At 31.6% G+C, this 22,538-nt stretch overlaps 2 protein-coding genes across 5 annotated transcripts; both read left to right on the top strand.

Moving 5' to 3' along the window:
- Positions 1-17: 17 nt before the first annotated feature.
- Positions 18-22,243, top strand: LOC106052865 (DDB1- and CUL4-associated factor 11-like). 4 transcript variants are annotated; one of them, XM_013208323.2, is made up of 19 exons: positions 18-487; positions 4,112-4,505; positions 5,212-5,312; positions 5,627-5,658; positions 5,821-5,925; positions 6,252-6,316; positions 7,733-7,836; positions 9,341-9,443; positions 9,635-9,678; positions 10,321-10,444; positions 11,315-11,372; positions 12,236-12,328; positions 14,471-14,563; positions 14,843-14,932; positions 16,264-16,327; positions 16,425-16,577; positions 17,114-17,220; positions 18,129-18,200; positions 19,713-22,243. In XM_013208323.2, the coding sequence occupies exons 2-19, from the start codon at positions 4,360-4,362 to the stop codon at positions 19,806-19,808; spliced, it is 1,650 nt and encodes a 549-aa protein (XP_013063777.2). In that variant the 5' UTR covers positions 18-487; positions 4,112-4,359; the 3' UTR covers positions 19,809-22,243. The 4 variants fall into 4 exon arrangements, with proteins under 4 accessions (XP_013063777.2, XP_055891100.1, XP_055891102.1 ...); XM_056035125.1 differs by having other exon boundaries at positions 18-481; XM_056035127.1 differs by having other exon boundaries at positions 18-428.
- LOC129927119 (scaffold attachment factor B2-like) lies at positions 2,201-4,254 on the top strand. Its single transcript, XM_056034342.1, has 2 exons — positions 2,201-2,468; positions 4,112-4,254. Exons 1-2 carry the CDS (start codon positions 2,201-2,203, stop codon positions 4,252-4,254), a joined length of 411 nt encoding a protein of 136 aa, XP_055890317.1.
- Positions 22,244-22,538: the final 295 nt, after the last annotated feature.

Genomic DNA, 22,538 nt, shown 5'->3' on the forward strand with positions numbered 1-22,538 from the left:
TATTTTGTTCATTTTTTTTTTTTTATAAATAATTATTAGTGATAGATCTTTATATTAAATAAATAGAGTAGATATAGAGTCTTCTAGATAGATCTAGACCTAATCTATTAATGAATATTATAATATTATTATATAAGTGAACGAAAAGTTCAAAAGGGAATCAATTTACAGATTCGGGATATTTAATGAAACAGTGTTTTGTTTATTTATAGATCTACATCTAGTCTAGATCTAGATCTAACTTTTTAGGCATTCGATTCACCCCGATTCACTGATTAGACCATATAGTCTAATTAGACCTAGATCTACAGATCTATAATATAGACGTCTAGTTCAAGCTGATTAAGTTAAGTTATAAGATTAGACAGAAATGATCAATTCAATATCATGAGACATGATGCAGCGATCACTGTCACTCAAGTCACTGTGTCACACTGCTGTGTGAGTAGTGTGACTCACTGACTGAGTAAAGCCAGTAAAAGTAAAGGTGATTGTTTATGTTTGTCACTTTGTGTCTTAGACAGACGACTTAGAAGTTAGTCCACTCACTTGTCACTAGTCTGTCTATAGTCTATAGTTATAGTGACTATAGTAAAGACTAAAGTATAGATTTAATTAGAATCAGATCTAGTTTGATTATGATAAGATCGACATTATTATTATAAATCTATAATTAATCTAGATCGGTTACCATCTACTAGAGATCTAATTTAGAAAGCCTTCAGGACAGAAGGCTCAAAAGTAAAGTAGCAATAATACATAAAACACTGAACCATAATCTTCAAATACAAAAACAAAATTTAATAAAATACTCTGAAAGACACAAAGATAAAGGCACATTCCTCGTCCCATATGCTAGGACAAATTTGTACAAATACTCCTTCTTCCCTAGTGCTATTAGAGCATGGAATGGGTTGCCTGAGCTAGCCAGGAAAACCAGTGACTTGGCAGAATTTAAGTCATTGGTTAATATGCATGACTAAATGCATGACGCGTAGGACGTAATCATCTTCTTTTTTGAAGTAACGTCTGTATTATATAAGATAAGATAAGATCTATTCTATCTAATTATCTCCTATAGTCTATAGCTAGATCTAGATTCTGGAGTCAGTCTACACTCTTTAATTTTAATACTCTTTTTAAATGATGCTCTGTCACAACCTTACTAAGGAGTTGACTCCCAGTTCAACAAAGGATTTCCTTCATTGAGACCCAATCTCTATAACTGACTCCTAAAATTCGTTTTAGCCATCTTTGTTGAGCCACATTTAGCCTTTTTCAATTTCGGCAGATGACTTTTCACTGCACTTAATTGCACTGGTAGAAATTTGTAACCTCTTTTGGCTATGCTCTTGGAATTAGGTGACTATAGTTTGCTTTATGTTGTATATCGAACAGGAAAGTTTTAGCGTCAAATTATCTGTTGCAGGGTTTTAAACTAAAAAATCTCTGGAGTTTTTTTTTACAAATTCAAAACCCCCTTAGTTACGTTCATAGAATTTGGTGAATTTAGTTTGCTTTCGAACAATATTGAAGAGAGAGGTTTTCAACCACAAAAATCTATATATGTGGATTTTAAACTCAAATCCCGTTGGAGGGGGTTTTAAACACAAAACCCCTCTTTGCTACACTCAAAGAATCTGGTGAATGATGTATGCTTTAGTCTTATATTGAAAGGGGGGTTTTATCGTAAATTTCGGAGGGGGTTTTAAAACCAAAACCCCCTTTAGCTATGCTCTTGGAATTCTGAAATTGTCATTTACATTATTTTATTTTTGTTTTGTTTTATAGAAAAGGGGGATTTAACTGCAAAAAAAAAAACCTTGACTGCGCTGGGGCAAGTGATGGTTTAGTATTAAAATCTCTCCTAAAATAAAGAAAATCAAAGTAAAAAATCTGTCACAAAATTTAATGAATGACCTTGACTAGTGTGTAAATGTGTTAAGAAATTTTAGTTATGATTTTTCTTGATTGAGGATTGTTTTCTATTGTGTTCTTGAATCTGGATATGTAAATTTGATTTGGAGATTGTGACATTATTTCTTTTTATCGGGGGTATTGATTGATCATAGTTGGATTGTGCTTCTGCAATTAAAGAGATACTAGCGATCTGAGAATCGGTGAGTTATTTTCTTTAGTTCAACCCCACGTCTTAACAACTGGTGTCAGAAGTGGGATAGCGCCTATTTTACTTACCAACATGTCTACTTCTAAACGCATTCATGAGCTCCAGATCAACAAAATCCGTAAGGAGTTAAAGAGGCGGGACATCGCAGAATCAGGAAACAAAGAAGCCCTCGTTAGATGTCTGAGAGATGCTTTGAAAGAAGATGGGTTTGACCCGGACACTTACAAGTTTGAAATGAAGGCTGATCTCATCAGAATGTTGAGTGAAATAAAAGAGGAACTTCTAGGGTCAATGCGAGCAATAGCGACTGGTCTGAAAACAGATCTGGAGGAATTCAGAAGTAAGTTAAGGGAGAAAATCGCCGCTGTGAAATCACAGCTTACAGTAAAGATGGAGCAAAAGATTTATATATACACACACACACATACAAATTTGAGTTACTCTTCTAAAAGTGTTATATTCAACAAAGAAAAGGGAATATTTTATGCGCTTAAGTTAAAGCATTTTGTGTTAGCCATTACAATTTGGAATGAAACCAACAAATTTTCTTAGTGTTGGCCATAGTAGTAAGTTTGTAGTGAGTAATGAAGTGTAATAAGAGTGTTTAGTATTCCAAGAACATGTCACAAATATCTTGGTAAAAACTACAAAGTCTAAGTGGTTGGAAGAATTAGTAGTGAATCAGTGAAGGAGTCAGAGCTTTGAATTTTATATTCAGATTTCTGTATTCAAACTGGGACTAATATTTTTGTTTCATTATAATTATTTTCACTTAATGCGCAGTCATGAATGTTCAGGTGACATATACAGTTGTTAGAGGAATGAATCAACAACAACAAAGAAAAAAGAGTGTTTTTTTGTAAACCATTTGTTATTGCTTAATTACATTTTTAACTAGGTATCATTTTTTCTTTGTTTTTGTTTTTTTTTTTATAAAAAAAAATATATAGTCATATTGTATTTTGATTATAGTAAAAATTGAAGACTTGGTCCTTACTGTGAAAACTTTGGCCCATTTTTTTTTTCTACAGTGATTCAGCAATAGTTTTTAGTTCTGCTGTTGTTAATTTTAACCCCCATTCTGTACTATGCTGTCTAGAAATAACCAACTCTATCACAACTAAAAAGTACATTTTTAATGCTTTGTCTAAGTATGAAAAACTTAGAATTCTTTTTTTTTTCTTTTTTTTAAATTAGCAGGTTTAAACTAATTTTGTGGATAATGTAAAAAATCAAAAGAAAATTGTAATGGACATTAATCTTTACTCTTGATTTTTTATATTTTTTATTGAAAAGCCTTTTCCCTAGAAATAATTTCATGATTATTAAAGAATTAAAAGATTCACATAAATACAAACTAAAAAGTCTTAAATAAAAGCATTCATTAGAGGAAAAAAAAAAAAAAACTTTGCATGCAGGATTTAAAATTCCTTAAAAATGTCTTTTTAACTAAATTTGTTTATATATTATGTTAAAAAAACATGATAATATTTTCATTAAAAGTTCTTTGCTAACATTCCTACAATTTCTTTTGAACCATCTAAATTTGATGGAAGTCTGTTTTAGTGAGTCTCACAAGGTTAGCTTTAGGGGGATGCTGAGTTAGTGGCAGGGATATCAAGTGTTCAGTGTGTTTTCTGGTAAAAATACTCTTACACAAGTAGACAAAACTGGCATATAAATTCATTTTAAACTGCAGGTCTGTAGTCAAATAAAATATGATATCATGGAATACTGAAATAGCAGCAGAGCTAAGTTTACAACCACTACCTGAATAAAGAAATACAGATTTATGAAGTGAATGGATATAACAGAGAGATGTGCAACCAATATTTGGTTAAACATTATTTTTATTATTGTTCTCTTTAAAACCCAAGGTAGTCATATAGTGAAAAATGTGGTATAAAAACCCGTATTTAATAGTTTCTTGGTTCAATCTCAACAATATCTAAGTAACATTATTGTTTACTTTTTTTTTTTCAGACATTTTCTTCTTTAGTATCAACTTGTTGGATTGGATGATTTCTGATTGTGTTAAAAACAAATTTGATGGTTTGAAGTTTGAAGTGTTTTTCATAGTTGACACATTTTCTTTATATGTCAAAAATACAACAAACATTTACTGATCTGAAATCTACATTATACCAGACTAATAAAAAATATTGTGTGCTTAAGCTTAGCATCAGTGTTATTGCTGATATTGACCACCTTGGTGGAATGTGCCGCTGTTAATGGGATTAAGTTATTCTGTAATAAACAGGAGAATGAGCGGAAGAGATCAGGATCAAGACCCATCTGAACCTCATGATATTCTACAGTCAGCATCAGTTGGAGAAGAACCTGATCTGCCTTCAATTGTGGCATACCTGATTAGAAGGTAGTCATAGTGTCTGTCTCTGAAACCTCCCAAATGTGCTTAAAATTTATATAGTACTAGACATTGGCTTAATTGAACCCATACAACTGCCTGACAAATGCTAAAACAGTCCCGTTAAAGGATCATCAGTAAATGAGTATTTTTTGTGACAGCAGGATTTCTGTTGTAGGCTAGTCATGGGAGCTCGCTGCTGTACCATCAGAAGGTTAATAGCATTATTCTAAAAATAAAATACTTCCCTTAGTTCAAAGAAATATCCATTTAGTAATGCTAACCAGACTAGTCCAACTTTTTTTTTCTTAATGTTATCTAAAGCTATAACAAAAATGGTACAGATATATGGACAAAAATATATACTTATTTAAAGATAGTGTTCTATGTGAATGCTGCTCCTAGAGTGTAATCATGTTTCTACCCTAAAGGTTTAAAAGCATATCATAAATTTAAAATCAAGTAAAACAGAAATAAGTTAAAAGTAGTCATCACCTTTAAGCTAGATGATCAAAAAGAAGTTGAAAAAAAAAAAATTGTTTTGATACAAAACATAATTTCAATCATAACAAAATAACTACCATTACATTCATTAAATATATTTTTTTAGAAATAAATGCATTTTTATTATTATTTTATTAGCTAGTTCTTTTCATGTTATTGTTGTAGGAGTTTTGGAAAAAAAAATTTTCATGCATGTTATTACCATCTCCAGTGGTCAGATTCGATTCATCAGTCAGGATACAGGAAATTCAGATGACAGTGACGCCTCATCAGATAATGAGTTTACACCATGCACCAAACCCCCTCCTGCCAGTAGGTCAAGGTTTTTATGTTTAATTAATTCTGCATATATTGTAGAAGTTGAAATAAAACATGTTTAGTTGAAGTTGATAATGCTGAGGTAGAACTTGTTTTAAACTAGGTCTTATGTAATGTAACTTATTTGAGAGTAGTGATTGGAGTTAGGGTTATTTCCAACAATCAAAGTCTGTTAATAAAAAGTTACTGTTGCAACTGTCCATAACTGTTATCAATTCACAATTGCTTATGTACTGAGGTATCTTAATTAACAAATAAAACAACACAAAATGATTTTTATACAGCCAACTCACCTATTTTTGTTTCAGTTGAGACACAGCCCAATGTTAAAGCTCTGAAGGTTATATCTGTTATCATAATTATTAATTCTTTTAATTTAAGATAAGTGTTTCAATTCAAGTGTTAACTACACTTTTTTTTATGTTGGACAAATTTTGGTAGAAATAAATTACTTTTACTTAGTTGAACTGCTACTTTATGTTGTGGTTTGTAATTACCACAGGAAAGTGATATCTATTCCTCCATAATGCAGTCATCTGGAAGATGGACCAATAAACTTTGGACCAAACAGTACAAAAGCATAACTATACCTAATTTTATTGCACAGGTTAGTGTTTGCTTTTTTTTTTTCCATTGTAAATGAACTATGGAAACAAAACAAAAAACAAATGAGGGCATTATTAATGCTAGCTAGGGAAGTATTATTAATTGAAGCTTTCTGAGAATTTCTGTGATAGACAAACTGTTAAGAGTAAATACAGAGAAACTCTTTTCTGTTTTTGTTTTTTTAAATGACACATTATGTTCAACTTATTGCTTGCACTCAATAGTAAATAATAATTTTGTCCACCTAAGTCTGCACAACAAAGTATCCAAAGTAATTTTTTTATCTTTTACTAGTAATAATAATTTTGTATTTATTTATTTTTTTAGAGAGAACTAGGTATGAAATCTCAGCAGCAGTTTACCCATGGAGACATGTGTGTTTTAAACTCAAAGTAAATTTATTTTTCTATAGATATTTATATGTGTACTTTAGTAAATCACAAGATCTTCAGTTAAGAACAGATAGATGTATTTAAGCATTAATCACTTTGAACAAGAATAGTACTTGTTACATTAATGATAAAGTCATTGTGTCTAAGTTAAAGTATCTTGTTCACTTGAAGTTTTTCAGACTAGTTTGTGTGTGTCTGTGTGTGCACAATATACTTGTTTTTTTATAAACTTATATACTTTTAAAGTCCTTTTTTTGTGCATTTTGGGAGAATTGTAATGTCTATTGTCTAAAGCAGGAGTGGCCAACCTTTTATTTCCATGTGCCAATTTTTTCCCTTTCTAATTCACATGTGACCCATTTTCCCCCCTTCAGTCCCCTTTAGACATAGTCAGTTATGCACACCCTGTGTACCCTCTGTTTTTTTCATGGAGTGACTCAAGGCCAATAAGTTTTTCAAAGATGTTGCAATGTTCACCAATTCCTCTTATAAAAATGCTTCTATTGGGCAACATCATATATATTATCAGATGTAATCAAGGCTAATAAAGAGAACAGCAGATGTTGCTTCAGATCATCATCTTTTGGTCACCAGAGTGAAACTGCAAGTTGAAGAAGAGTTGGACAGGAGGACACAGAACATCTGGGGATCCAGGGAAATAACTCCACCACCAATTTATGGAGTAGAGACCTGGAGAACCACTATGAAAAAATACAGGTATTAATCAATACCTGCCTCATGAAGATCCTTATGATCCGCTGACCAGACTAGATTTCGAATGAAGAACTGTAGCAAAGAACAAACTAGCAGCCCAATGAAATAAATATCCTTCAGATATGCTGGAGATGGATAGGACATAAACCTACAACCAACATTACAAGACAAGCCCTTACCTGGAACCACCCAGAAAAGAAGAAGAGGGGACGGCCCAAAAATACATGGCACTGCTATTGGGAAGCAGATGGCAAGATAGTTGAAGAAACTCACCCTGAACCGAGATGCCTGGGGGAAGCTGGTTTGTGGTCTATGCCCCAGACAGGACCACAGGCAGAGATGAGATAAGAGATGAATGAAAAGAAGAGCTTGCATGGACATGTAAAAATTTGATGCTAAACAATTAAATTATATAAAACCTTTATGTCCTGGGATTTCGTACCGATTAGTATTAACATGTTGGTCAGTATGAGTGTCATATAGTAGTGATTTAAATTTCTTTGGTACATTTTTATCTAGAAATCAGTTATTATTATTCTTACGAGCAGGCATTCTTTTTCTTGTTTTGTTTTTTTTCTTCATTGCGCGCCACTTGCAATTATGCAATGCCCCATTTTTTGCACATGTACCATAGGTTGACCTCTCCTGGTTCAAAGCATCATGCTTTTAAATATTTATTGATTTTTAAACATTTTCTTTTAGGTTTTTGCCCAACAGATTACGCAAGATTGTTAATTATCATCATAAAAAAGCTTTTTGTGGTATTTACTCAGAAGATGGGAATGTTTTTCTTTCTGCATGTCAAGGTAATATGGTTTTTAACAATTTTCTGTAATATATATATATATCACTACTGCAGCATGGATAGTAAAAATATTTTGTTGTTTCAGAAGGTATACAATTATTATGGTTATCAAAAATACAGTGTATATAATTATAGTTTAGTAAACAGTACTTGACTTCAACAAAAACACTAGAGTTCTTTAAGCAGTGATGCCTTCTTTTTTGAAGTAACGTCTGTATTATATAAGATAAGATAACAAACAATGTAGAAGACATTGTACACAAAAACAAATTAATATTTAAAACTTAAATGTCTTATCTTGTTATTGGCTATTGTGTCAGGAAATAAAAACCACCAGCCATTTTAAAAGCATAGGAAAAAGATGGTTAGACTAATGTTAAGGTGAAAAAAAAAGGAAAGTTTAGGGGGGTGTTTATCTCAATCGCATTTGATAGAAATGTGTGTTCTGGTTGTTAATCCCTCATGAATGTATGGTGCAGCTGAAAATGAGTTAGTTCTTAGTCTGCAGATGGGGATTTCAGCCATCTCGTTTTTGTATTGCTGCAATAAGGATTTCAGTCATACCCCTTAATTTGTGTACTATTACAACATATAGAAACAGGCTAATTTTACAACTCAGATGTCTGTAATGTCTTCTTTGAGTCATGTTTTGAATGGCTAACCAATGTTTTCATACATATCATTTGATTTCTTTAGCATATTATTGCTTTTAAGTTGAATTGGCTATTGATTTTTATTTGTAGATGGGATGAAGTCCATTGTGTAATTGTAAATCTTAATAGATTTTGTGTCTTGTCTTACTGCTGCAAGAGATAGGGGAAAATATGAAGGTATCCTTAATCTTTTGAAGACATTGCCAAAACTATGTCAGCCACATGGAATTTTAGATTTTTAGAAAAGATTCTTGGCTGCCTGGTCGTGCGGTTTGCATGCTGGACTGTCGTTCAGATTCATCGATGGTCCCGGTTTCAAACCCTGCCCGCTCCCATCCCCCGTCGTCCTGCGGGAGGTTTGGACTAGGAAGTAATTATCTTCAACTCTGAAGGAACATCCGAAACATATAAAACAAACAAAACAACAAAACAAACTTTAATATCAGTTGAGACCTTTTATCCTTTAATAGATTTCTTGTTTAACTTGAAAGCTAGGACAAGTAGCTGTGGCTATTGGTTAATTTGTTTTGACTAAATTTTATGTTGATCAGATCTATCTTGATGTCTGTAATTATGCCGTAATGTCCTTTGTTTCAAGCTCTATATGTTGAATATTATTATACATTTGTCAACTCATTTAGCTATAAATCATTATTTATGGTTATGAAATTTTAGATTCTTTTATATTTTAACAACAGGATAAACATATTAATTTATTAAAATAGGGTTCCTACCTTTTTGGCTTGTACTAATATTTCTACATTTTGTTAAAAAATATATAACTTTTTGCTATATTGTGTTCCAAAGAAACTTTTACTCAAAATTAATCAGGAGTAAAATTGTGTTTTCTAGATCAGAATATCCGTGTCTACAATACCAGCAATGAAGAATTTAAATTGATCAAGTCTATCAGAGCTAGAGATGTAGGTTGGAGTGTATTGGATACAGCTTTCAGGTAGCTAGTAATGCTGTTTTCTATTGATCTGTTTGCGTTGAAACTTTGAAACACTTGTAGGTATTGCTAATTAATGTATTGTCACTTGTTTCTTAGAACAAATTATACAAAAAAATACAATCAATGAAATAGCTTGTAATGTAATGTGTTCCTAGTTTTATGATCATCTTTATATAGAATTTTTTTTTCAGCCCTGATGGTAGATATGCAGCTTATTCAAGCTGGTCTGATTGCAGTAAGTATATTAAAAATCTGGTCACTTTTAAAAATTACCATTAATACAGTGTTGCATAAAAAAATATTCACCGGATTATTGTGTTTTCATATTTTTAAAATTAATTATATTAGTGACAACTTAATTGACAGAAACATTTGTGTTTATACATTTATTATATATATTTTATTATACATTTGAAAAATCTAAGTTAACTGTATCTATCCATACAATATTTTCATAGATAAATAAAGATAGTATAATATTTGCATAGATAGATAATTAAAATTTCTGTACAGTAAATTATGTACATCAATGTATTTTTTATAGAAATAAAATGCCTAAATTCTGCTCTTTAGAAGTTACAAACTAGTGCTGTAAGAAAATACCTCTTTTGCTATATACTACAAATATAGGGAATTATATTACATTTCACTCCATACCTTAAAATAGGGCAGAAAAAACAACAACTTTTAATTCTACTTATATATTTAGAAGTATGGTTTCATTATAAATTAAAATCAAGCATCTTTTATGCTATATTTTTATGGTAAAATAATAAAATCAGAGGTAAAAGGCAATTAAATTAATTTTAGAAATGTGTATGTCAAAGTCGTCAGAATTGTTCCCTCTTAATGTATTGCTTCCTTATGATTTGTCTAGTTCACCTGTGCAGTATATATGGTGATCATGATGTCCATGAGGCCTTGCACTTTGACCCTGGAGATCACAGCTTCTGTATCTTTTCCCTCATGTTTTCCTCTGATAACAAAGAGATATTAGGAGGGTAAAGATGATTACTTAAAACTGAATTTATTTTTATTATTACAAATAAGAGAGCTGAGAGTCAAATGCAAACAGAAAAGGAAAAAGAGATCCTTTTTTTTAATACAGCACATGCATTTATTAGTAGTAGAAAATTGGTAGAAAATACTTAAATTAAAATTATTTTTATTTTTTTAATGCTTAATTGTCATTTATATTGTATTATATTATATTGTAATTTATAACTTCATTTCTTTTTCAAAAAGAGCTAGTACATTTTAAAAAAATTAAATTAAACAGTTCATCATATTAGCAATTCATGTTTACTTGCTTGAATGTGATGATAATGTCAGGATCATATTTTTTTTTAGACTTATTTTTTTTTTATGAATAATTATCAAAGTAGGACTTACTGCAAATAATTATCAAAGTTAGCAGGGTGGATTTTTGTCTTTTTTTTAAGTTATTAATTTTAAGATTTTAAATGTGATTTGCATTTTATAATTTCTTTACCAAAAGCTTCATTACCGGTACCATATACTTTTTTCCTGTTAAATTTTTCAGAGAAATTACTTTGTAATCTTTCCTATTGTTACACTGCCAAAACCTTGGATCTGTGTGCCCAATGTAGATTTTTCACATTTAATGATGATTTAAATTTTTTTTTTTAATCTTCAATTAGAATTTCTTTTATTCTTCACTAGCATTTTAGTTTCTAAGCCATCATAAAAAATATGCATTACAGATAGTTCTATAAATCTAGAGTTGAGATTTAATTTATAAATAAAAAAAAACAATATATTTTCTGGCCAACACTTTAGCAACATTTAATTTTATTCAGAAAAAAATGTGCAATGTCTAGAATATATGTCATTGTCTTTTTTGTTGACAGAGCCAATGATGGGAACTTGTATGTATATGACTTAGAGTCCAACAAAAGAACACTGAAGGTAGAAACAAAAAGTAACTCTTTCAATAGGATTTATATGTTTTCTTTCAGAGCTATGTGTGCACATCACTTCTCTTTTCACTTTTCTATTATTCACTGAAGACATTGTAGTTAAAGTTCTCTACAGTTTAAACTTAGTCTAGTCAAGTAAACCTGACAAGAAAATGACTGGAAAGACTTTCATTGAGTGTTTGGTTCCTATTACAGTAGTTGTTAGGAGTTTAAGGTCTAAGTGCAGGTACCAAGAGTTCATAGAGTTTCATCTTGCAAACCAAAGTTCCATCACTTAAAGTGGCTATCATTCAAACCAAACCACCAGCCCTTGACATCAATTCATTCAAAAGTGACAGGATGTGTTCGACTTCATTGAGAGAGAAAACAAAAATAGATCTGTCAGAATTTGAACATAGTGCTTTTTGGTTGCTACTTCAGCAATTCTTAGATTAAGCTGAAGTCGACGTGTTGCACGAATCCTCCTCACTTTAATCAAAATTTTCTGTGCGTCACTTAGTCATCCCTCCAAGCCGTTAGCCCCCTGGATGACAAAAGTGGTCATCATCGAACCACGATGGATGAACTATATATACATACAAATAATTTTCACAGTCTACACATAAACATTTTATTTGGGATGGACTGTGCTTGAACTGTATCATTGGAGAGTGTTTTGTACTTCTATTTAGGAATGATTTATGGGTAGCTAAATTTCATCCTGTTATAGATAGAATGCATATTTTATGTTGTCTTTCTTCTGCCTAGTTCAGTGCATTTTAGATTATTTTCACAAAACTTTAATGTCTCATGTTATAGTAGTTTGAAAATGTAGACCTTTATTCTTTTGCTGACTTTGGTTTTATTGGATAGATTGATGCACATGATGATGATGTCAACACAGTCAGGTTTGCTGATGAAAGTTCACAGATTTTATACAGTGGTGGAGATGATGGTTTGTGTAAGGTGAGTAGACATTTTTGTCTTAATATTTCTTTTCTATACATTTCTATGATTAATTTTGTCAGGCATAATTTTATGAAAAGTTCATATTTAAATTTTTTTATTTAAATGACAAAAAAAAACATTACTAATGTATTTCATTTATATGTTTATCATTGTCCCCTTAAATTACTGGAAGTCACTTGTTTAATTTAATGGTCTTGCAATTCAATTAAAAAAGAGAAGAGCTTCTTGACTTTTCTTGATAATTTTAGAAGAGGATACTGGCAAGTACCTCTAAAGGAAGAAGCTAAACCACTATCCGCATTTAAGACACCATTCGGAGTCTATCAGTGGAATGTGATGAGTTTTGGCTTAGTAAATGCCCCAGCCACTTTTAACAGGATGATGGCAAAGATACTGGGCCACAGAAGAGACACTATTTGCTATTTAGATGATATCTGCATCTTCAGTGAGGACTGGAACGAACACTTACAGAGTCTAAGAGAGATATTTGCTATTATCAAGGGAAACAATGTCCATAAAATGAATGGGACTATAGCATACAGATGAACTATACAAAAATAATATTTGTCAGATTTTTTTAGGTGGTAATATTATTGCTTACTCATTGATTTTTAAAGATATATGTTAATACTAGTCCACCCCTGGTGTAGCATACGCCACTATTTTGCAGGACCAGCCTTAAGCCAATGCAACCTTTGCAAACGCAGTGGGCCCTGCAATTTCAAAGGACTTGTGCTAATTTTAGGTGTAAATTATTAAATTAAACCATTTTATAACTTATAACAGATTCCCGCAGCCTCCTGATTTACCAGGAGCTCCTTGAAATCTCCTGAAAGTGCAAAATATACGAAGTCCTGGAAATCTCCGGAAATTATTAAAATCTTTTGAAAACTCAAAAAAAATCTGAAATATATAGACAAAAAATTTTGTCATTTTGGGTTGTCATTCAAAATGGAAAACGCCAATCTTATGCGCAATGAAAAAAAAACAGCTCCACAATGATTCAGTTCGGCCCTGCTATTTAGTGACGTGTGAATACAGAATAGATTACTTGTTCTCTTTCCATGACTTCTTGGTCACAATGGTTAAGTCCGGCCCTGCCCCTCTTTTTTTTTCGGCTCTTAAATTACATAGGGTAACTCAAGTCCGTCCGACTTGCAAAAATAAAAGAGCGATCTTTCTTTTACATGATGTCCAAACTCTTGAGCCATGAAGGGAATTATATATAGAGATACTGTATGACTTCACTACACGCAAGGCTCATAAAGTAGTTCTGTACATAGTAAAAATGAATAAAATGCAAAGACGAATTTATTTTCTAATACAAACTCTTAAATTTTACTCATTATCCGTATCCCTACCCAAACTTGGCACTGCGAAATCCGTTTTGCATAGGGTCCCACAACGGTTGAGTCCGGCCCTGCTATTTAGTGACTAAAACTATGTAAGGTAGAAATAAAAAAGAGTGATCTTTCCATGACTTCTTGGTCACAATGGTTAAGTCCGGCCCTGCTATTTAGTGACTAAGACTAAGACTGCTTTATTGATCCTTACGGAAATTTGTTGTGATTACAAGGACTCTTTTCTCATATAAAGACAACACAACAGAAAAATACACATAAATACAACAGACACAACATAAAGAGTACATTCAGCAACTACACACAGGTATCTTGATGCTTTTCATGTTCCCTGACCAATGAGTGGCGGTGATAGAGTCTGACTGAGTGAAGTACGAACGAGTTTTTGTACCGCTCTGTTCTTGTTTTGATTGACAGCAGTCGCCCACTTCGTGACGACCTGACGTAGTTCTGATGGAGCGGTTGGCCGTTGTCTTCCAAGATTTTTTCAATTTTTCTTAGGCACTTTTGTTCAAAAAAAGGGAGAATAATACACATTCTCTCCCCCCCCCCCCCCCCCTCTTTTTTTTTTTTCGTAGAGTAACTCTAGTCCATCCAACTTGCAGAAATAAAAAAGTGATCTTTCCTTAACTTCTTGCGTGTCCAAACTCTTGAGCCATGAAGAGAATTTTATATTTTAATATTCTGAAGAGTAAAGCACCTTTTTTAAGTTAAATAAAAATTAGATAATATTTTCATAGAAACTTGTTTTAATACCGTTCAATGTTCGTTACTTCAGGTGTGGGATAGGCGAACACTTAGGGAAGAGAGGCCAGTACCTGTAGGGACACTTGCTGGGCATTGTGATGGAATCACCTACATTGATTCAAAGGTAATGATGGTTTAAAATAGGTTTCAGTTTGATTATAGTTATAATTTAATTTAAAGCATTTCTAGTTTTAAAAAAAAGGGTCTGCATCAGGACATGCTGTTTATCAGTAATGACATGAATTGCCTTAATCATTTGTCCATGTTTTGACATTGTAAAATAAACAAATAACAGAATTACTTCTTATGTCATGCCCCATTTGTGTATTAAATATCTCTAGTAGTTAAAAATATATTTATGTATAAAAAATTGTAATGTATATAAATGATTTATCTTATTCAGGGTGATGCTAGATTTTTTGTGTCCAATTCAAAAGACCAGACTCTAAAATTGTGGGATATTAGATGTTTTTCTGACCAGACAGGCATTGAGGTCAGTTTCATTGCTTGCTTTAGATAGAATTATTTTGACAGTTAATGTGTTGTCCAACTTGATCTGTCAATAAAGTTTTTTGCTCTTGTGATAAACATTTGAAATAATGGTCCAGATTGGATAACAATATTTTGTTTATAAACTTACCACTTGAAATACTCCTGGTAAAAAAAATTAATATTGCTGTTAAGATATTTTACTGTTTTTGTAACCCACTTGCCCCTATTTTCTGTTTGAAAAATATTCTCTACTAGTCGACCGGTGGCGTAGCAAATGCCGCTATTTTGCTGGGCTGGCCTTAGGCCAATGTAACCTATCCCACACTTTCATATTTCATATTAATTCTAGGTGTATAAATTATTAAATTAAACCATTTTATAACCTATAACAGATTTTCCGCTGCCTCCTGATTTACCAGGAGCTCCAGGAAATCTCCTGAAATTGCAAAATATACGAAAAAGTCCTGGAAATATCCGGAAATTATTAAAATCTTTTGAAAACACAAACACAATGGTTAAGTCCGGCCCTGCTATTTAGTGATGGGTGAATACAGAGTAGATTACTTGTTCTCTTTCCATGACTTCTGGGTCACAATAGTTAATTCCAGCCCTACTATTTAGTGATGGGTGAATACTACTTGTTCTCCCCCGTCTCTTTTTTTTACGCCTCTAAAATTACGTGGGGTAACTCTCGTCCGTCTGACTTGTATAAATAAAAGAGTGATCTTTCCATTACTTGGTGTCTAAACTCTTGAGCCATGAAGAAAATTATATTTATAGATTGTCTACCAAAGAGAGATAACTTTGATTACAAAAATAATCAATAAACTATTTTTAAAAAATAAAAAAATAGAAAAATATGTATTGTTTAAAAAATATATACTTTTTATACCTTTAGACTAAAAACAAGTTTAAAAAATGTATGCACTGTGGTATCAACACTTTGGTTTCCAATTTTTTTTTTTATTAATAAATAATATATATATAGTCTGGTTTTCAATTTAAAAAAAAGATGGATTACCTACCTTCTGTTCTGGTTATGAACAAGACATTATGAGATCTTTTTATAGGAGTGTTTTAAAAACTGCTGCTAGGGTTCTACAACATTAGGGAACTAATGTTAACAGCACAGCCTAGCAGTAGGCTCTATTGGCTTACTCTCCAACTTAATGCTGTTAATGAACATTTTTATATTCGTGAATGTTTAAAATGTTAGAAAGATGTTCAGTCAATTTTGGGCTATGTGCTTCATGCTCTACCTCTCAACATTTCCTGTATACTCAGTACACATGTTAAGATGTTAATGTTAAGAAAATAATTATTATTTTATAGGAGACCAAAAAAGTAGTTTCATCACAGCGTTGGGACTACCGTTGGCAGCAGGTTCCCAGAAGAAGTATGTATTTGTTTATGGTACCTGTTATTAAACACTGTGTAAGAAACATGGTGAAAGTAGGAACAATTCTAATTATCTCATGCTGTTTTTATTTTAGTGGCTAAGAAACGTGACCTTAAAGGAGATTCCTCTGTGATGACCTATCGTGGTCACTGTATACTGCATACATTAATTAGATGCAAGTTTTCTCCAGAGGCAAGTACAGGTCAGCGATATGTATATACAGGCTGTGCAACAGGAAGTGTTGTTGGTAAGATGATGATCAAAAGTTATTTCATTGGGCTTGAAAAATAGTATTATAAACTTCTGCATAAAATTGAAGTCTGATTTAATTAAATGGATGACTTTGTAGTCAAGATTTTATGTCATTATTATATAGGGATAGTCAAACTTTTAAGAACGGTTTTAAAAAGCCTGTGAATTTTAATATTTAAAAACCTTTTTTAGGGTAATTTTATTTCCCCAATTTTATTTTTTTTTGTCCTTTCTTTTGATTAGAAGATAATTTGTGCTACCTATGATGTGGAAAATGTGGTCACAAAATCATAATAGTTGTAGCTATTTCTCAAGTGTTGATGTTTGTTGAGTCCTAATCTTAACTGTGCTGGAGTAAAACATTTTTTTTATTGTTAAGGAACTTTTGTGTACCACATGCTCTCAACATTCCATTACTTAATCAATATTATTCCAAGATTTTATTTCAGTAATGGATGGCATTTTTTCAAAGTTTAGTATATATCTAAAATATTTTATCCTTGAGCATGTTTGATTTTTTCTTCTATTCAGTGTATGATATTCTGTCTGGGAAAATAGTACGCAAGTTGGAAGGCCATTCTTCTTGTGTTCGTGATGTTTCATGGCATCCCTACAAGAACACCATCATTAGTACTTCAGTAAGAAAGAAATTATATATTTAAATTTGTATTCATATATATAGTGGATAGCAGGGCTTTTTTTGTGACGGTACGCACCGGTACAGCATACCAGAAACTTTTTCAATGTGGGGAAAAAAATATTACTTTTCTTGTATTTTGACGTAATGTTGAAAGCCCTACACTAAAGAAAAAGTGTGTAATACTGAGATCCTCGCGAGAACAGGCCATCCCAGTATCTTTACGGTCATCAGGCAACGCCACCTGCGCTGGCTTGGATATGTTCGACGGATGGAGGACAATGGCATCCCAAAAATCTGTACGAGCAACTTGCATCTGGCTCAAGAAAAACTGGTTGCCCCCCACCTCCGTTACGTTGATGTGATAGAAAGGGATTTAAAATCAGTAAACATTGATACTGACCATTGGGAAGACATAACCTTAGATCACACTAGTTGGAGAGAGACAGTGACCAAGAAAGCTATAGACAGTGAGAAAACATGGCCTCGATTCTTGAAGAAAAGCGTGCCACACTGCCAGCTCCTCTACCACCAAAGCAAAAGCTACCTTGACATGCAATTTATGTGGACAGGAGAGTCTCTCCAAAATAGGGCTCTACAGCCAGTGTTTGAGATGAACCATAGTCGTTTCATGACTGAAGGAGGCTAATGATGATGATGATGATCTTAACATATATTATTAATTTATTAGTATTTAAAAGTTGGGCAATTAATCACTGAGTAACGGCACCTAATCACTGCATACCGGCCCCTTTATTTTTTTACAAAAAAAAGCACTGTATATAATATATCCTAAGTAGACCAGATACTTCAATTGTTTGTGAAGTTTTAAATTTTTTTTAATAATTTTTTTTTTCAATGTACTGGGTATAAATCATTTTTTAAAATTCTGATGGGTTTTTTTTTCAGTGGGATGGTACTTTAGGCATGTCAGATTTCTGTGATTATAATGCACAAGACATGGAGCCAGATGAAGAAGAGGTCAGTTTATGTCATTTTTTTATGTTGATGCAAGAGCAGATTCAGAACACTTTTAAAGAGAGGGGTGTCATGGTAACCTTCACAAAAATAAAAATGATGACCTCCCTTTTTTTTTTCAGCAAACAAAAAAAAATATAAAGAAATTTCATATTCAGTTAAACAAGACTCGTGATTAGTAAAACACAAAATTTAGAGACACTAAGACACTAGGATAAAAATGATCTTTTCTATCATGGAAACACTCTGATAATTGATAGTCCTTAAAACTTGGTTTGGTTTTCTTTATTTCTTATGTTTTTTTTTAATTTCTCACAGTCTGATATTGAATAGTTTCCCTTTTAAAAAAAACATCCATATTTTTTTTTATTTGACATGTTTCAGATTGTAGTGACATTGGTTAATGAGCACTAATTTCCCATTTTTTGAGTTTTTCAATGTTTTTAATTCTTCTTTTTGTGAACATATGGATACATTTAAAAAAAAAATTGATTCAATTAGGATCAACAATCTACGATTTGTTCTGTTTAGCCTAGATCTAGATATAGTGTCATGGTGTCACAACATATGTATTGACAACTATTACATTAACTGTAACAGAAATAAATTTATTTTATGGGTGCCACCATTTCTGGTACTGCTATAGTGCAAGATTGATAAATTGGGTTTGGGAGACAAAAAGAAAAGAAATATTGAGATTCCAGGTTTAAAAGGTCTCGTTCAGTTGAAAATTAGCTAATACAATTAGATTAATACATGAATAAGCAAAGAACAAAATTTCTTAAAGATATAGTAAGAAGTAAAACATTAATGTAGTTTCTTTTCCTATTAACAATTTTTCTTTTTTTGGACATTGCTCTTGTAAGCCTTGGGTATTGTTAAGGCTTCCGCACGGTGCTGCTTCTTGACAATATGTCTAGTGTAGATCTGACTGGAAGTAACGCTGAACTCAACTAATTCAGTAACACCGGCGAAAGGCCGAAACAATCAAATATGTAGTCGACGCTGGTGTTGTTCTATAACGATCTTTAATACTCAAGAAGGGAATCGTCTGATGTCAGCTATGTCTGTAAATCTGTATCTATTCTATTATACTCAAGTCTACTACTCTACAAGAAGCGTCTTCCTTTTAGCGTCGCTTAGAGCGTTCTTCTTTTTTAAAGATCTGTCACGTCACTTGTCGCTAATTAAAACTTTCCCCTTATTCCCGAAACAAATAACTAATTCCTAATCATGTCATAACAGTATTTATTTGACATTTTTACTTAATTCTGTGTTTCTGTTGTATAGTGTTCAGAGTTCAGGTATGACTAAAGTATAGGTGTAAACATTTTGCAAGTGTGATCTTAGTTTCTGAGTTAATTTTTAATTCCTCAGGAGGGAATCTGTCAAGAAGTTTGACTTCTCTATGTTCTACTTTCAGAGTCCCCTATTTTTCTTTTTCTTTTAATTATTTTTTCACAAACAAAATTAGCAGCCAAAAAAATGAATACATATCTTTTTTTTTTCTTTTAGGTAACCATATTGTCTAGAGACAGTCCAAGATTTGCGACTAAACGTCAGCGCATTAAAAGAACTAGAGAGACTGCTTTTCCAGGACTTTATGATTGAAAAAAAAGGTTAATGTACAAAGTAACATAATCAGTTACATCTGTGTTAAACACCAAGAGCTTATGGTGTAAATATTTACAAGATATCCAGGATGACTGGCTATTTTTGTATTCCTCAAATAACATTCATACATATGCAATTTTTATCTAGTACTGTTTGTCATGAGATTAATGTAAAGTTGACCCTTTATTTTTTGTCTTGCATCTCTATAAATCTGAACAGGGATTAGTTAACTGCTAATTTTAGACATTGATGATTGTAACAGTTGGACATTTGAAATCTACATTTTTTTTTCACTTCAGGTTAAAGGATCTAGGTCTAATCTTGGAGGTGACTGAATGAAACATTATTATTGATTTTTACTATTGTATATAAACAAAATTCATGCAGTGAACAATTAAAATGCCAAGCATGAAATAATTGTTCTAAGCGAAAATTAATTTGGGAAATATGGGTATATTTGTCTTTCAGTGAATGTACTAAAGTTGTTTTTTTTTATAATCAATCTTATCTTGTATCATTTGTTTATTTCTTTCTATTTTGTTGGTTATAGCCTTGTTTTTCTTCTAAGTTAGAGTAGTAACAAAAATATCAAGAATATATATTGATAACTATCTTACAATCTCCAATTCAATATACAGTCTGTGCCTTTTTGTATCTAGTGGTATGTGTAATATTAATGTAGATTAACATAGACTAATGAATTTGCAAGAAAATCATAAATAATACATTTTTTTCTCAAAAGGTTACATGAACATCCTTGTATAAGGCATATTGAATAATAATTCATTATAAGTTTAGTGGTAAGATGTATATTTGTAAATAAATTATAATATACATCTTGTTGTATTATTACTGTGTAAAATGTTGACCACATTGTTAAAATTTTTTTTTTTGTTGAATTGATTTCTGACTCTGTTAAAAGTTCTGTTTTGTGTCCTGTGCATCATCTTTGTTAATTGTTAAGTGCCTTGAATCCCCAATAATATCCTCATGTGTTAAAACAGTTTTTATTTGAGATGTAAAAGCTTAGGGAGTAAAATTCACTTTGAGAAAATGGCTGATTGGTGTGCTTGTGCACTGTCTGCTTTTACTCATCTTAGTCAGAAGCAGTAACCCATTTGAAACTATGAACTCCCAGTCTCCACCATATCTTCAACCTCTAGATCTTTGGACCATGTTATCTCAAGTAGTAAAATTGTATTGACAGTTCTAACATTGTTAACATATAGTGAAAGAACTCAATACTGTGGTTTCTCATGAGCAGAACATTGTTTTCACATCAACCATCTTCTAATTCACAAAATTGTTTCCTCAATAAAAGTTATATTAAAAAAGGGTTAAAACTAATAGTAAATTTTATCTTTTTTTTACATAAGAAAGATGAACACCTTAATATAAATTTTTAACTTTTGCTTTTAGCAAACCAGTAATAGCCTACACTAATCAAGAGCAGTATATCTATAAAAGATAGTTTGTTTTGTCTTTGCTTTTTTTTTAATCAATATTTCTGTAATAGATAAGTCTTGATTTTTTTTTAAATTGTTGGTGAAAGATGTATAGATGTTTTTCCACCACATTGCATTTGGGATTCTTTTCACCACAAGTTCAATAAGTCAATAGATAGTAAGAAATTATTGTACAGATAAAAAAAAGTACATTGTAACTTCTTTGATTAATAAGATTGCAGAAAGCAGCACATTTTTTATTTTATTGAATTCTTGTGTACAATCTAATTCATTCTTATTTGAATACCCAATAACTTGTTTTATAACCTAAACTTAATGATAGAATTAAATATCTACCGTGACAATATATTTTGAACCACATATCTTGTTCATTTATTCGTATGCGACTTGGAGAGGAAATATATTTCAAAAAAAAAAAATCATACTCATTAGCCCTGTTCACTAAAGAGTTGTAAGTTGAGCCAGTGTTGTATTCAAACTTAGTTTGTTATTATCTTGTAAAAACTTTTTCTTCCTCCTTAGTTGTGCTGCTACTTGCTATATTATAAGAGTTGTTTTAATGTTTCTTTTTAATACACTGAAACTGTTGGGAGTGTGATTACAAAAAGTTTGTGTGGTGGATAAAGAAAGTAAAACTATTTTATTTTCTTTTTGAATGTGTTTTCATTATTTAGTCAGAAAAGGTTGTTGTTGTTTTTTTGTTGAATATGATTTTATATTTAGGATCTCAGAATCAATAAGGTTAAATTTTTTTTTTGTATGATGTATCTTTAGAGTCATTAAATTCAAAAGGTTCTAAATTTTCTTTTGGAACATGTACAATGCATCTTTTATTTACAGGTTGGCCTCCTCACTCAGTTTCTATTTTTGTGGACAAGAATTGTATAGTTATGTCTTGTTCATGTGAATGTCGTTTGCTCTTGTTTGAAATATGAAACATTGTATTAAATGTTATTTGAGAAACAATTTTTCTTCTTCATTAATGAAATGTTTAATACCAATTAGTTAACTGAAATCAATACTCAATAATCAATACTTCTTACTTTCATAAGAAAGAAAAGTCAAAAGTACTAAATAAAATACTTTTGAGCATAATGTTGGCATCATTGAGTGATTAACAAAATATAAATGCAATACAATACAATACATAAAGTGGGATGTGTGATTGAAAGGCATAAAGCTCTTAACTACCTTACATGGGGGCTTGAGTTATCTCTTCATGTAGACTGGGAATTCTGTGAGAGTTGTAATTGTTGTGCTT

Source organism: Biomphalaria glabrata, chromosome 7 (genome assembly GCF_947242115.1).
Source record: "Biomphalaria glabrata chromosome 7, xgBioGlab47.1, whole genome shotgun sequence".
Lineage (NCBI taxonomy): Eukaryota > Metazoa > Mollusca > Gastropoda > Planorbidae > Biomphalaria > Biomphalaria glabrata.

Coding starts and splice junctions, on each gene's coding strand:
- LOC129927119 (XM_056034342.1), top strand. CDS start 2,201: ATGTCTACTTCTAAACGCATTCATGAGCTCCAGATCAACAAAATCCGT. Junction 2,469..4,111: donor AGATCTGGAGGAATTCAGAA/GTAAGTTAAGGG, acceptor TTTTTTTTTCAG/ACATTTTCTTCTTTAGTATC.
- LOC106052865 (XM_013208323.2), top strand. CDS start 4,360: ATGGGATTAAGTTATTCTGTAATAAACAGGAGAATGAGCGGAAGAGAT. Junction 10,445..11,314: donor AACAAAGAGATATTAGGAGG/GTAAAGATGATT, acceptor TTTTGTTGACAG/AGCCAATGATGGGAACTTGT. Junction 18,201..19,712: donor TGGAGCCAGATGAAGAAGAG/GTCAGTTTATGT, acceptor TTTTTCTTTTAG/GTAACCATATTGTCTAGAGA.